This window comes from Thalassophryne amazonica, chromosome 9, assembly GCF_902500255.1.
Source record: "Thalassophryne amazonica chromosome 9, fThaAma1.1, whole genome shotgun sequence".
Lineage (NCBI taxonomy): Eukaryota > Metazoa > Chordata > Actinopteri > Batrachoidiformes > Batrachoididae > Thalassophryne > Thalassophryne amazonica.
In genome coordinates this window covers 41,924,077-41,938,184 of record NC_047111.1, presented here as the reverse complement: position 1 = coordinate 41,938,184, position 14,108 = coordinate 41,924,077, and the positions used below count along the sequence as shown (strand labels likewise).

Here is a 14,108-nt window from a genome sequence, read left to right as displayed (position 1 = left end):
GTAAAGTTTCAGATGTGTTTAAAGCAGTTCTTTGCTAATGACACAAATGTGTTTTGTTCAGGAGAGCATTTGCAACAGTAATTATTTGATTTAAGAACTGCAATGATAAAGTTGAAGAGTTGGTTTGATATTAACAGATTGTCATTAAATTGATCTAAAACTAAAATGATGTTATTTGGAAATTATAAAAAAAAAGGATGTACATATACAGTTAAATATACTTGGGGTAAACATAGCATGTGTCAAAGAGAATAAGTTGTTAGGTGTGATTATTGATGATAGAATTAACTGAAAAGCTCATATTTAGCATATTCAAAAGAAAACATCCAAAAGTATTGCAGTATTAAATAAGGCAAACCACATTCTTGATGGCAAATCAGTACATGCTCTGTATTGTGCATTGATTACACCTTACTTGATGAACTGTGCTGAAGTCTGGGGCAATAACTATAAAACTACAGTGCAACCATTATTCATCCTTCAAAAAAGTGCCTTAAGAACAATTCACAATGCAGGATATCAGGATCACACCAATCCATTCTTCATTAAATCAAAAATATAAAAACTTTATGATATGATTTCATTCAAGACGGTTCAGTTGATGTATAAAGTGAAAAATAAGCAATTACCATTTAGAATTCAAGATTATTTTATGTAAAAAGGAATGTATAATTTAAGGGGTTTGTATCATTTTAAAATTGCTGGCGCTAGGACAACCAGGAAATGCTACTGTGTCTCCATTTGTGGTCCTAAAAAATGGAATAATCTACCTGAGAAACTCAAGCAATGTCCAGATATCAACTGGTTCAAATATTTAGACAAAGAAATGGTATTCTCCAGATATGTATTAGATGAAAGTGGTTGACTTGTGTTGTATGAAGGTGTTATACTTGAACATTTTCTACTGAAATATGTTGGTGATAACCAGCTTGTATTGGGAGCTGTTTGGGAAATATTTATTTTCTTTAAATTGTAATTATGAGCTTCTGTTGTTCAGATTTTTTTTTAAATGAACATTTATGAACAAGCACATGCCTGGTTTGATTTTACTTCATGGAGGGGTGTAGGCGTTGATAAGCTTTCCTTCTGCCTATGCCTTTAGGCACCGTGTACATTGTTTAATTTTTTTCTTACTGTCTTTTTCTTTGACTGCTTTGTTTGAGTTTTGTTGTTGTATATGAATGAAATTTTCTTGCATGGGTGTCTAATAAATTCAGTTCAATTCACAAAGTTTGGTATCAAACAGCGTTACCAAAACTTGGTGTGTGTTAGATATACTGAAGCCTGTAGCCAATAAGCCTATTGGCTTCGGAATTAAAAGGTTAAAGTCACTGAAGCATACTTTGTGTAAAAAAAAAAAAAAAAAAAAATTTTTTGAGCACAATAACTTCTTTAATAATTGCCTGATTGTCACCAAACTGGGTATGTTGATTGATTTTGTGGTCAAAGGTCACACTCACTAAACTGTACTTTGTAAAAGCCTTCTGCAGAATAGCATCACTTGTCAGTGTTAAGCTTATCAACGTTTGCGCAGGGCGCTGTGGTTTAGTGCAGACCATAGGCTTGTGTCTCTCTTTGCATCAGTTTTACTGTTGCCTATCTCTTTTTGCATTGTGTCCTAAAATAAATATCAAGAAGAGTTAAAAAAAAATCCACCTATGGGTATGGAGTTTGGGAGGAGACGGCAAAGGTTAGTAGCAGGAGGAGCAGCGAGGGAGTAGGATGGCGAGAAAGAGCTAATAAAGCAGGGATCAGAAAGCTTAAATAGTAATAATTTAATGCAGACTGAAGTCATACGCATGATTTGGCACCACTGTGTGCACGTGCTTATGTTTTCCACTCTGTGTGTGTGTGTGTGTGTGTGTGTGTGTGTGTGTGTGTGTGTGTGTGTGTGTGTGTGTGTGTGTGTGTGTGTGTGTGTGTGTGTGTGTGTGTGTGTGTGTGCTTTTCTGCTGATGTCCTTGTCTATGTGACTGATAATATCATGTCTCCAAGTCCCTGAGGAAGATTAAGCATGAGAATGTGTGTGTGTGTGTGTGTGTTTGTCATTTACCCAAAATAAAACATGCTGAAACAAAGACCTACAGTAGTCAGAACACAAAGATTTGAAACTGAAATCTGAGTGTAAACAGGTGTGTTTCTTTGAAACCTAGAATCCTTGAAGTCACATGCTGACACAGGGTGTATTTACCACTTTGTAGTTATTATTGAGTGTACAAAATGAAATTATACCTTAGTTAAAGCTGGGCATTTAATGAGAAATAAGTATAAAAAACAGACAACGGGGACCTCTCACCAAGTTAAACTTACACATGCTGGTTAGTTTGGTTCATGCTTCAGAGCTTTCAGTAGAAGGTATCAGACGTCCACCCTGCAGACTCTATCCCTCCCCATCCATGGCGAAAGGATTGGCCCCTTCTTTCCCAGAATGTATTTGCACTGCAAATTAGGGGAGCAAATAATATAAATTTTACAGCAAAATTGTGGAGTAGCAGGTACAAGCACCAAACTTGGCATGATTATAGTACTTACCAAATCTGGTCAATTAGCTACTTGGAAATATAAGATGGTGGCCATTTTCCAAAATGACATTCCAGGAAATGTTTTGCATTGAAATGCTTCGATCACAATGGATCTGTTTTTCAGCATCGGTGAAATCCAAGATGACAATTTCACGATGGCCGCCAAATGGACCCCAAAGTATTTTTTTCCTCACAAAAATGTCAGTACTTATGTAATTTGTGTGATCTTGATGTCAAATTGTATGCTTTCAGGCTTGCTGGATTTCATTTTTCACATTCCAATGACAAGACTCTGAGTGGCATGAATTGCCATTTGTCCATGATGACTGCGGATATTAAAAAATACAGCACAGTATATTCAACACTTAACACCTTTTAATAGGCCTACATGCACTAGATTCAAGAGATGAACACTTTCAAAAGGTGATGGGTGGTAACCATTAATACTAAATGTAATAAATTTCACGTTAATGTGGCACATTAGCAAAATAAAACATAATAAATACCATAACTAGTCAATAAAGTAGAGTATAAGTAAATGGAATTTGACATCAGTATCACTTTAATTGTTCAAATAGGAACATTTCTATGCAAAAATGGATTTTCCATAGAGTGCATCTTGAAAGTATTCAGTGCTTCAGTTTTCCCACATTTTGTGTTACACCCTTATTCCAAAATGGAGTAAATTTGTTTTTTTTTTCCCTTAAAATTCTACTCACAACACCTCATAATGATAACCTGAAAAACGTTTATTTGAAATGTTTGCAAATTTATTAAAAATATAGAAGTAAGAACTCGTATTCCTTATTTTTAATAAATTTGCAAAAATCTAAAAAAAATAAACCTTTCATATTGTCATTATGGGGTATTGCCTGTAGAATTTTGAGGAAATGAATTTCATCTATTTTGGATTTAGACTGTAACATAAGAAAATGGGGAAAAAGTGAAGCGCTGTGAATACCTTCCAGATGCACTGTAGGTAATTCTTTGCGGCTAGCTTGGAAAATGGCCGTCTTCTTGAATTTTCAAGTGGCCAATCAACCACATATATACTGAGTAATATCATAAGAATCACCATGCCAGATTTACTGTTTCTACCACGAAATGAATGATTTTTCCTTTATCTGCTTCACGAGATGTCTTATACATTGCTCTCTTGCCGATAATAGAAAATTCTCGACCTCATCCGGGAACCAAAAAGTAACTGGAACCTCAACATGTACCTTCTTTGCTGACACAATAGTGAAGCTTGAACATTGGTGGACTGAGTGCATTGAAAGTTAGGGGATACCATGTTGAAAACTAATGCAACGACAGCTGTGTTCCCAAAGTCATTTTTTCATGAAGGCAGAAGTGAGTATCATGGAGGGAGTTATGACAGGAATTTTTGATCCTTCACTGTGAACCGTGTTGTAGTTTTTGTTGTGATGGATGGACACCATCTCACTAAATCAGCTGCTGTGCAGCGTGTGACAGTGTGTTGTTGTTTTTCCTTATTTTCTTAATTTTGCTTTCTCGCCTTCTCTCCAGGTATTTCGTACGGACTTCATCACAGCCATGAAGCTACCGGACTCCGCCCAGCTTGGCCCAGATGACTTTTACATACTGTCAGACCCCTGGAGACAAGAGTGGGAAAAGGGAGTGCAGGTACCTGCCAACCTGGAGGCCATACCAGAGCCAGTGGTCAGGTACGACACATACACGCACCTTCAGTTTGAAAAGGTTTTCTTCGTTTATATGTTATTGAATGCATCGGCACAGCTTTGGCAGCAGTGTATTAAAAAAAACCCTCTGCAGGTATAAGTTTGCTTTGCTCTAGCCTTTGTCACATTAAAACATGTTTTACAGATCAAGCCTGTAAAGGTGCATATCCAAGACGCGTTACGAATGTCATTTTTCTGTCATTCATGACACATTCCTGACATTCTTAATGTGACTGAACGCATCTGAATAGGTTTCTTAATAGTGCGTGTTGGTGCATGATATTCTTGATATTCGTGGAGCACGTTTTTGCCTGTCAAAAAATCTTCCACGAATGTCACACACCACCCTCATTTCGTCTCACGTCGTGGAGGTCGCAGCTGAGCGTATTGATCCGTCTTGATGAGTAGTGATCCTTAATAGAATGTGACAACGTTCGTAGTGGTTCCTGTGATGGTTCTTGGAGCCCAAACTGTCACGCGTTATTATGAAGTGACACGGAAACTGTCAAGTTTTGACACGACTTGTAACGCAGCGTCACATTTCACTGCGCGCCACGACGAATCAGTTTTCTGTCACGTGCGCACAATTAAACTCAGCTCCAAATGTCGTTCCACAGTTCCTGCTGAAGCTCCTCAGGACGCTCCTGCAGGTGTTCCACCTGCTGTTGTAACCGATGAGCGGGAGAACGAGTCTGAGCCAGAGGAACCAGAGGAGCGAGAGGAGACTCACGTGCAGCCAGACGTCTCTGCACCTCCTCCAGTCCGGCGAAGCTGTTCTCTTATTTTTACTCCCACGTGCAGTGACACATGCACAGTTTTCACTCAAGACAACTCAAAATAATTTTGATGCAATTTTGACCAAACCTTGTGACGTGTTTGAGTGTTGACCAAAGACAACGTGGCTTGTTTTAGAGGCAAGTCATTCAAAAGTCATTGTTTCCCCTCAGGTTTTTTTTTTTTTTCTTCAAGCCCTGTGGCACTCGCTGACATCCCAAGTATGATTTATTGCTGCACAAACTCATTTTTAAGCCTCTTAGTTCAGATGGTATTTCGCTTATACACTCACCGGCCACTTTATTAGGTACACCTTGCTACTACCAGGTTGGACCCTCTTTTGCTTTCAGAGCTTCTTTAATTCTTCATGGCATAGATTCAACAAGCTGTTGGGAACAGTCCTCAGAGATGTCGGTCCATGTTGAGATGACAGCATCATTCAGTCACCCATTCAACCAGTCTGCCCATTCTCCTCTGACCTCTGACATCAACAAGGCATTTTTGTCCACACAACTGCCGCTCACTGAATATCTTCTCTTTTTTGGACCATTCTCTGTAAACTCTAGAGATGGTTGTGTGGAAAATCCCAGTAGATCAGCAGTTTCCGAAATACTCAAACCAGCCTGTCTGGCACCAACAACCATGCCACGTTCAAAGTCACTTGACTCCCCTTTCTTCCCCATTCTGATGCTCAGTTTGACCTTCAGCAAGTCATCTTCACCACGTCTAGATGCCTGAATGCATTGAGTTGCTGCCAAGTGATTGGCTATTTGTGTTAACAAGTAATTGAACAGGTGTACCTAATAAAGTGGCCGGTGAGTGTATATGTCAGAGGTCTCAAATAAGCCTAAATGATGTTTACAGAAGAAGAAGGTCTGTCGCAACATTCATTTAATTGTGGGACTTTGGAGATGTTCCACATTGAACTTCAAACACATTAAAATTAGTAGTTAAAAATTAGTTTTGTACAGTGGTGGGCACAGCTAACCAAAAAGTTAGCTTCGATAACCATTAATCCGATAACTGAAAAGTTATCTTTTATGACGGTAAACCGATAAACTGCTAAAAAAAAAGATCTTTATTACAGATAACCGATAACTTTTGGTATTGATTCGGACGCGGCCACATCAGATTACTCTGTCGCCTTCTGATAAACCAGTTTCACTTTCACTTTTCGCTGCTCGGTAAATTCAAGGATCACAAACACTTAAGAACACACGAAAAAGGAATGAATAAAAAATAAAACCCCAAACACTGTCATCATCTTTCAAAAGCAGTAAAACACAGTATTAGAAGTCACAGTTTATCTCGGTATTAGATACGTCGTCATTTATGAATTAAAAAGCTGCTGCTTTTTTCACACTCTTTGAACCCTGCGGCTTAAACAACCGAAATACATCCATTAATGCATTTACTGGCAGAGTAAAAGACATATAAATTCTTACTTGTTAGTTTCAGTGTGATTCATCTGAATAAATAATTCACATAAAGCATCCTTTTTAAAAAAAATCCAAAACAGTCTCTAAATGGTGACGAAAAGTCCCTCTGTACACAGCTGCGCCGTGAGAGCGCCTCTCCCCCACCGAGTCTTGGCGATTAAATTATACTGTCAGCCACAAAGAAATAAAATAAAATAATGTTAAAATTAGTCCCTTTTGTTTCTGTGTCGAGCGGACTACTCATTGTAATGTCAAAAGTGAACCTGAACTACAGTACCCACAATGCTCCCTGCGTCAACTCGCCAATCACCTTTTGCGCTTAATAATAATGATGTCATCAGCAAGCGACAGGCAGCCAGTCTGCCGCAGACATGCACCAGATGGACTAAAATGTTTGATTTTTAAGGTTTACAAATGTTTTTGACCGTTAAACTTTGCACACTTTACCAGCAAAAAAAAATGTTATCAGACTGAGAGTTATTGGAACTAAATTTATTGGAAGATAATTGGTCCGACAATGGTTTTAAAACTTATCTGAAAAGCTAATCCGCGAGCAAAAACATTAGCTTCTGTTATTGGATGAGCTGAACTGTGCCCACCACTGGTTTTGTGCAAGCTAGAATGTTTGATTTTAAGGTTTACAAACATTTTTCACCGTTAAACTTTGCTCACTTTACCAGCAAAAAAGCTGGTAATTATCTGTTGTCGGATGAGCTGAACTGTGCCCACCACTGCTTTTGTGCAATATGACCTCTTGAATAATTATCTTATTTGATCAGTACAGTCACTTCCCCAGTTCCGGATCATTGCCAGTTCCGGATCGCTGCTGTAGTAGCCATTTCTCGTAATCAGCGTGAATGAGCTAATACTTGGTACCAATGGAAAGACTGATGTTTTGTCTACAAACGACCACATGCTCGACCAGATAAGAGAAGATAAAACTTTATTGATCTCACAGAGGAGAAATTCACATGTTACGTCAGCTCTTAAAAAACACACAAGATCGGTGCAAGTAGAGGAAAATGTTCATCAAACAGCGGGTGCAAGGATAAGCAATAATAATAATACTTGTAACAGTACAATAAAATAAGAAAATGAGGTAGATGTAGAATATATATATATATATATATATATATATATATATATATATATATATGTGTGTGTGTGTACGTACATATATAAGTACATATGCATATATATAAACATGATTGGGATTGACAAAGAGATAGGAGCATCTTATTTACAATATGTGAAGTGGAATTTAGATGTGATAAGGTGACATTAGTGCTGGGATTTGTAAATGAGTTATTGCACGTGATTTGTGGACATATTAATATTGCACGTGATTTGTGGACATATTATTGCATGTGGTTATTTCACAGTGTTATTGTACAGTCTGACAGCAGCAGGGAGGAACGACCTGCTGTGTCGTTCCTTCTTGCACTGAGGTTGCCTCAGTCTGCCACTGAACGAGCTGCTCAGCTCCACTACAGTCTGGTGCAGAGGGTGAGAGGAGTTGTCCATGATGGATTTGAACTTAGCTAACACCCTCCTCTCAGCCACCTCCTCCAGAGACTCCAGAGGACAGCCCAGGACAGAGCTGGACTTCCTGACCAGCTTATTCAGTTTCTTTCTCTCCTGCTCTGTGCTGTCCAGGGCCCAACAGACGATAGCATAGAGGAGAGCAGAGGCCACAACAGAGTCATAGAAGGTCTTAAGCAGAGGCCTGCTCACTCCAAAGGACCTCAGTCTCCTCAGGAGGTGGAGGCGACTCTGTCCTTTCTTGTACAGGGCGCCAGTGTTGTGAGTCCAGTCCAGTTTGTTGTTGAGGTGAACACCCAGGTATTTGAGACTGTCCACAGTCTCTATGTCCTCCCCCTGGATGTTCACCAGTGGGTAAGGTGGTGGTTTCCTTCTGAAGTCGATCACCATCTCCTTCGTCTTACTGGTGTTGACACAAGTGTTTGCGCTCACACCAGTCCATGAAGTCTGTGATGACTGACCGGTACTCCAGCTCGTTCCCCTCAGACACACAACCCACAATGGCGGAGTCATCAGAGAACTTCTGGAGATGGCAGCTGTCCGTGTTGTAGGTGAAGTCCGAGGTGTAGAGGGTGAAGAGGAAAGGCGAGAGGACGGTGCCCTGGGGGGCCCCGGTGCTGCACCTTACCACCTCAGACTGACAGCCGCGCAGCCGCACATACTGCGGTTGGTCAGTGAGGTAGTCGATGGTCCAGGCGGCGAGATGTCCATCCACACCTGCGTCCTCCAGCTTTCCCCGCAGCAGCACCGGTCTGATGGTGTTGAAAGCGCTGGAGAAATCAAAGAACACGATTCTCACAGCGCTCCCGCCGGTCTCCTGGTGGGTGAACACTCGCTGCAGCCGATGTTGGGCCTGTAGGCAAACTGCAGTGGGTCCAGCCATCCTTGTGATCAGTAGAGGAATCAAAACATCTGGTCTCGGTGGTGTGCGCACTTTTTCTCTCTCACTCATTCCTGCAAGTTTAAAAGTAACGATCTCTAAGACATAGCAAAGGTGAGTTAGCCATTCTGTGTTTTTGGTTCTAGAGTGGGAAAATACTTATTTATTTGGGTAGAAAATGGCAGTGTGTTATGTCTTGCTGTTTAATTGCTGCATGCATTTACAGTGAGGAAAATAAGTATTTGAACACCCTGATGTTTTGCAGGTTCTCCCACTTAGAAATCATGGAGGGGTCTGAAATTTTCATCTTACGTGCATGTCCACTGTGAGAGACATAATCTAAAAAAAAAAAATCCGGAAATTGTAATGTATTACTTTTAATTCGGGAGAAATCTCACCTCCACACTTCATTTTTTTGCTCGTAAAAACATATAACAGTGTCTTTCGAAACTAAGTAAATTCTCATTTAATAAGTATAATTTATATCATTTTGTGTTTGGCCAGATGCCAGGCCTCATAAATCAAATATTTTTACACAGTTTTATGTTTAACAACATGTGGCTGTGTTTAATTAATGATTGTTAAACAAGCATGCAGCGCAAAACTCTGCTGTTCACACAACAGAATATTTATCCACATTTTCATGAATGTTATGTCTTCATGTGGAAATGTCTTTATAGGCAGTTACATCTGTAATGCCGCGTTCACACCGGGCGCGACGCGAGCGACAGCAGCGACAGGTTGCCATGTAATCCCTATGGAAGGACGCATTTTGGCTCCAAGCCGCGTAACGCGACGCGATGGACACGAATGAAGCGACGCGAGTGAAGCGATTTTGAGCGATTGGCGCGTTTGTGATGCGATATTGCTTTGCGTCGCGTTGCCCTCCTCCTGAACTGAATCTGAACTTTTTCAAATTGTCGCGCTGCGATGACCAATCAGGGACTGAATGTATAGTGACGTGGAGATGTCTGGAGTTTGACTGAGGATGTGAACATGTCCTGTCTCTGGTAGCAGCCTGTGAGCAGGACTTATGTCTCTTTTGTCCTTTATTTCACAATTATGACGGAGGGAGCAGAGTTTTTTTTTTTTTTTAATGTGCGCGCACGACTGAATCGTCCATGGAGATTATTTTACCTATTAACTACAGAGATGTATAATAAAACAAATGGTGACTGGTTTCTAAACACAATTATGACAGAGTTTTTTGGGAAAGAGCGAGGAGCAGCCCCACAGCAAGCAGTGGAGGTTTTTTTATTTTTATTATTATTACATGCGCACGCGAGCGAATCATCCATGAAGATTATTTTACTTATTAACTACACAGATGTATAATAAAACAAATGGTGGCTGGTTTCTAAACACAGTTATGACAGTTTTTTGGGGAAGAGCGAGCAGCAGCCCCACAGCAAGCAGCGGAGTTTTTTTTTTTTTTTATTGTTTACATGTGTGCACGTGAACGGGACAGGAGGTCCTCATACTGGGTCCTGCAGCGGCAGAAGGACTGCTGAAAACAGCCGTCATCCAGACGCAGCTCCTGCAGCACATGATACTCCCCGAATTGGGAGCTTTCCACAACAACTCGCTCCTTTTGATCAAGGTCCGTCACGTTAACTTGACTGACAACCGGAGCCGGCGAGTGGAATGGAAGCTCCTCCTATTTGATGACGCACCTGGGCGAATGTTCACAGCGAAAGCAGAGCGACACACTGGACGACAGTGGCGCGTCCATCACCACGCGACCAAAGCGAATTTGTGGCGTCTGTTCGCGCCCGGTGTGAACGCGGCATTAGAAAAGGAATTAAAAGGTGCTCGACTCACATGTACAGCACATCAGTTTCAGTGCAGTGCTGTACCCAGCACTGTGGATGCACTGGAATGATTGTTACAAATTAATGGATGTTTGGTTTTGTTTCTGTTAACTTTTTGTTGTGGTTATTAAAAAAATATAATTACTGCTCAAAAGTTTGGACATACTTTTCCATTAAAAAAATTGTATAAATATGTATTTCTGTACAGGCGGGGATCCTCATTGGCCCTCCAGGTTTCTACTATTACAGATCGTGGGGTGGCATCATTAAAACACCAGAATAATTGTTCACTTCAATGTGAAAGCACCAAATTTAGCACACAACTAGGAAAACATCCCAGGAAAGTATCTTGGCATTTTGCCATTGTAGTTTTTCCCCTCTTATGACCTTGACGGCCATTTTACAGAATGGCTATCTGCAGTCACTCATCGTCATTGTTTCATTTCATCTGTGCCCAGAGGTAAGCACCTAACAAGTATTTTAATTTAATCTTTATTAACTAGGTTAGTCCCATTGAGATTGAGATCTCTTTTGCCAGGGAGACCTGGACAGTTATAATGTTTCCAGTTCACCGAACCTGCATGTCTTTAAATGTGGGATGGGAGGAAACCCACTCAAACACGGGAAGAACATGTAAACTCCACACAGAAAGGCCACAGGTGGGAATCGAACACATGACCTTCTTGCTGTGAGGCAACAGTGCTAACCACTAATCCACCATGCTGCCAGTGTTAAACAGTTTAACATGTTATATGTCCATTTTGCATCTGCCCTGCTTAAAATATGGTTGCCATGCATGAGACCCTCAAGTTCAGTATTAAACTGTGAATATTGTAGGTATATGCAGATAATCTGCAGAAACATTCAACAACACTTCATGGCAGTGCAAGATGAAGATGCTCCAGTCAGGATCATAAGCAGGCTTGTGAGCTCTCCTGTATACTGTGTCTCTAGCCACTGATCCATTTGCATGCTTGCATGGTGGAAGTGTTGTTAGTTATGGATGTTGTGGTTAAGATTTGTCTCTGACTGATTGAAGTGTGCCCAGGCCTGACAGAACTATGTATCCTGGTCTCACTGGATTACAAAGACTTGATTTGCATGATTTGGTATCAAACATGTGAGGTACATCTGAGTGTCCCTTTTAGTTTAGGTCACTGGGAGATGAGTCAGTGTTATTCATGCACTCCCTGCCAAAAAAACAAAAACAACACCCTACATTGAGAAGCAGTTTTTGAAGCACATACAGGGTTTGGAAGATATGTGTGCATGGACACAATCAGGCTGGTGTACAGATATTTTCAGGCATCCTATTTGACACGCATTGAGTATATCTTCACTCATAGATGCGTGTTGATGTGGGCATAGCGCTGCGACCCCTCACGCTCTCGAGTGCTGCTGCAGCTGCTGCTTTATACCCATGTGGTATGTTTGGCATTCTAGGAACTAATGAAAATACTCAGACTGCCTGGTAATGCCAGTTACAAGTCCTACTGGGAAACCGCACACATTCTCACCAGAAAACAGGAAAGTTTTCCAAGAATGTCTCTCCAAATGCTTTGGAAGCACTGGGCCAGTTCATTAGTTTTTCCTTTTTCTTTTTTTTCTATTTGTTTGGACTCAGAAGATGAATATGAGAAGAACTGGGTGGCCTGATACAAAAGGCACTGTGCTGTATGTTGTTTAAGACATCTATATGTAAATACAAAGCACTTAGACATTCTAAGCTAAAAAGAAAACATGAAATCTGTGATGTAGAAATTAAATCTAGGATTTTGAATTCTTGTCTTCTGTGCCTTCTGTCCGTCTTCATGACACATTTTTGGACAGATGGGACTAATACACCGTTAAACATGGGACATCCTTTATAGCACCTATAGAAGTATAGTAGACCTCTGATGTGCACTGGGCAGGTTTGAGGCCGAGTGTGACACAACTGGGATGAGAATCAGCACTTCCCAATCTTAGACTTTGGTCCTTTGTCGGAAATGGTAGATTATTCCCTCTGGGTCAGGGGAGAGTTATTGCCCCAAGTGGAAGAGTTCAAGTATCTCAGGGTTTTGTTCATGAGTGAAGGTAAGTTGGTGCATGAGATCGATAGACTGATTGGGGCCGTGTCTGATGTTTTATGGACTCTACCAGAACATCGTGGTGAAGAAGGAGATGAGCAGGAAGGCGAGGTTCTACCAGCCGATTTATGCTCTGATTCACCTATGCATTAACTTTAGGTAATGACTGAAAGAATAAGATTTTGCATAAAACCTGTGGAAATGAGATTTCTTCGTCAAGTATCTGGGCTTACACTCCTGGATGGGGTGAGAAGCTCAACTATCCAGGAGGTACACTGAGTAGAGTTGCTGCTTCTTCACATTGAAAGGAGCCAGCTGAGGTGGTTTGAGCATCTGGTGAAGATGCCCCCTGGTCGTCTCTCCAGTGAGGTCTTCCAGCCACGTCCAACAGGGAGGAGGCCCTGGGGAAGATGTAGGACACGCTGGAGGGATTATATTTCCTTATGGATTGGGAATGCCTCAGGATCGCCCAGGCAGAGTTGCAGGACTTGGTAGATGTTAGGGAAGTGTGGGATGTGCTACTTACAGTAGTCGGCTGCCATCGGCTGCCTGGACTTGGATACGCGGCAGAAAATTAATGAATCTTTAATAGTAAGTGTTTGTAATGTACAAATGTTATTTGTAATAAATGCTGCAAAGATATTTCTTATATTTCCTTCCATTTATGGTCATGGTTGTGTGTTGATTTGGCACACGTTTTGTATCCCAGGCGTTGCTGCTGGAAGGCACGAGCGCAAACTGCTGTTTCACTGTACCGCACTCTACCGTGGCACTTCAAATACATATTTGAGTATGTGGGGCTAAAAGGTGAAACCGGCCAGTGTGCTCCTGCAGCTGATTGGATTCAGTCCCTTGATGTTTTGAGAATGTGATGTTTTAATAGAAACAGGTGCTTTATGCATCATAAATGTTGCAAGTTGTGGGCCAGAAGTGGTGGTTTCTTATGGCGTCAGATCAGACAAAACCCCACTCGCGTAAAAAATGCGTTCACGCCTAGATATTAACTGCTGCACACAGTTAATATCTCCTTCATTTAACATTTAATTCTCCTTCAGGGAGGTGGTGGCGTCATGGTTTGCACGTGATTTAAGAGGTTTTAATTTGTCATCTGATGGTTAATAATCACGTTATTCCCGTTGATCGGTTTGGGTGTACAGAGTCAGTCTACAGACGTGTCAGGAGGTGATTTTTAGGACTTTCTGTAATTTGTTATGAAATAACGCTGAATTTATGTGGAAATGATTGTTGTATAGAAGCTTCAGAGATCTGTCACTGAGCTAGATGATGACGAGAATGAAATTTTAAGCAGAAATGAGGTGATAATTGCTTAACGCCCTTGTCTCTGACTGACTTCCGCATCAGAGAGGA

The 14,108-nt window shown here is 40.9% G+C and overlaps 1 protein-coding gene across 2 annotated transcripts in view; it reads left to right on the top strand.

Moving 5' to 3' along the window:
• The window catches only part of jade2 (jade family PHD finger 2), a 647,761-nt gene that overhangs the window by 225,422 nt on the left and 408,231 nt on the right, over positions 1 to 14,108 (top strand). For both annotated transcript variants that reach the window (XM_034177959.1, XM_034177958.1), the window contains exon 4: positions 4,053 to 4,210. In XM_034177959.1, the coding sequence (XP_034033850.1) occupies positions 4,053 to 4,210 (158 nt within the window). The remainder of the gene's footprint in view (positions 1 to 4,052; positions 4,211 to 14,108) is intronic.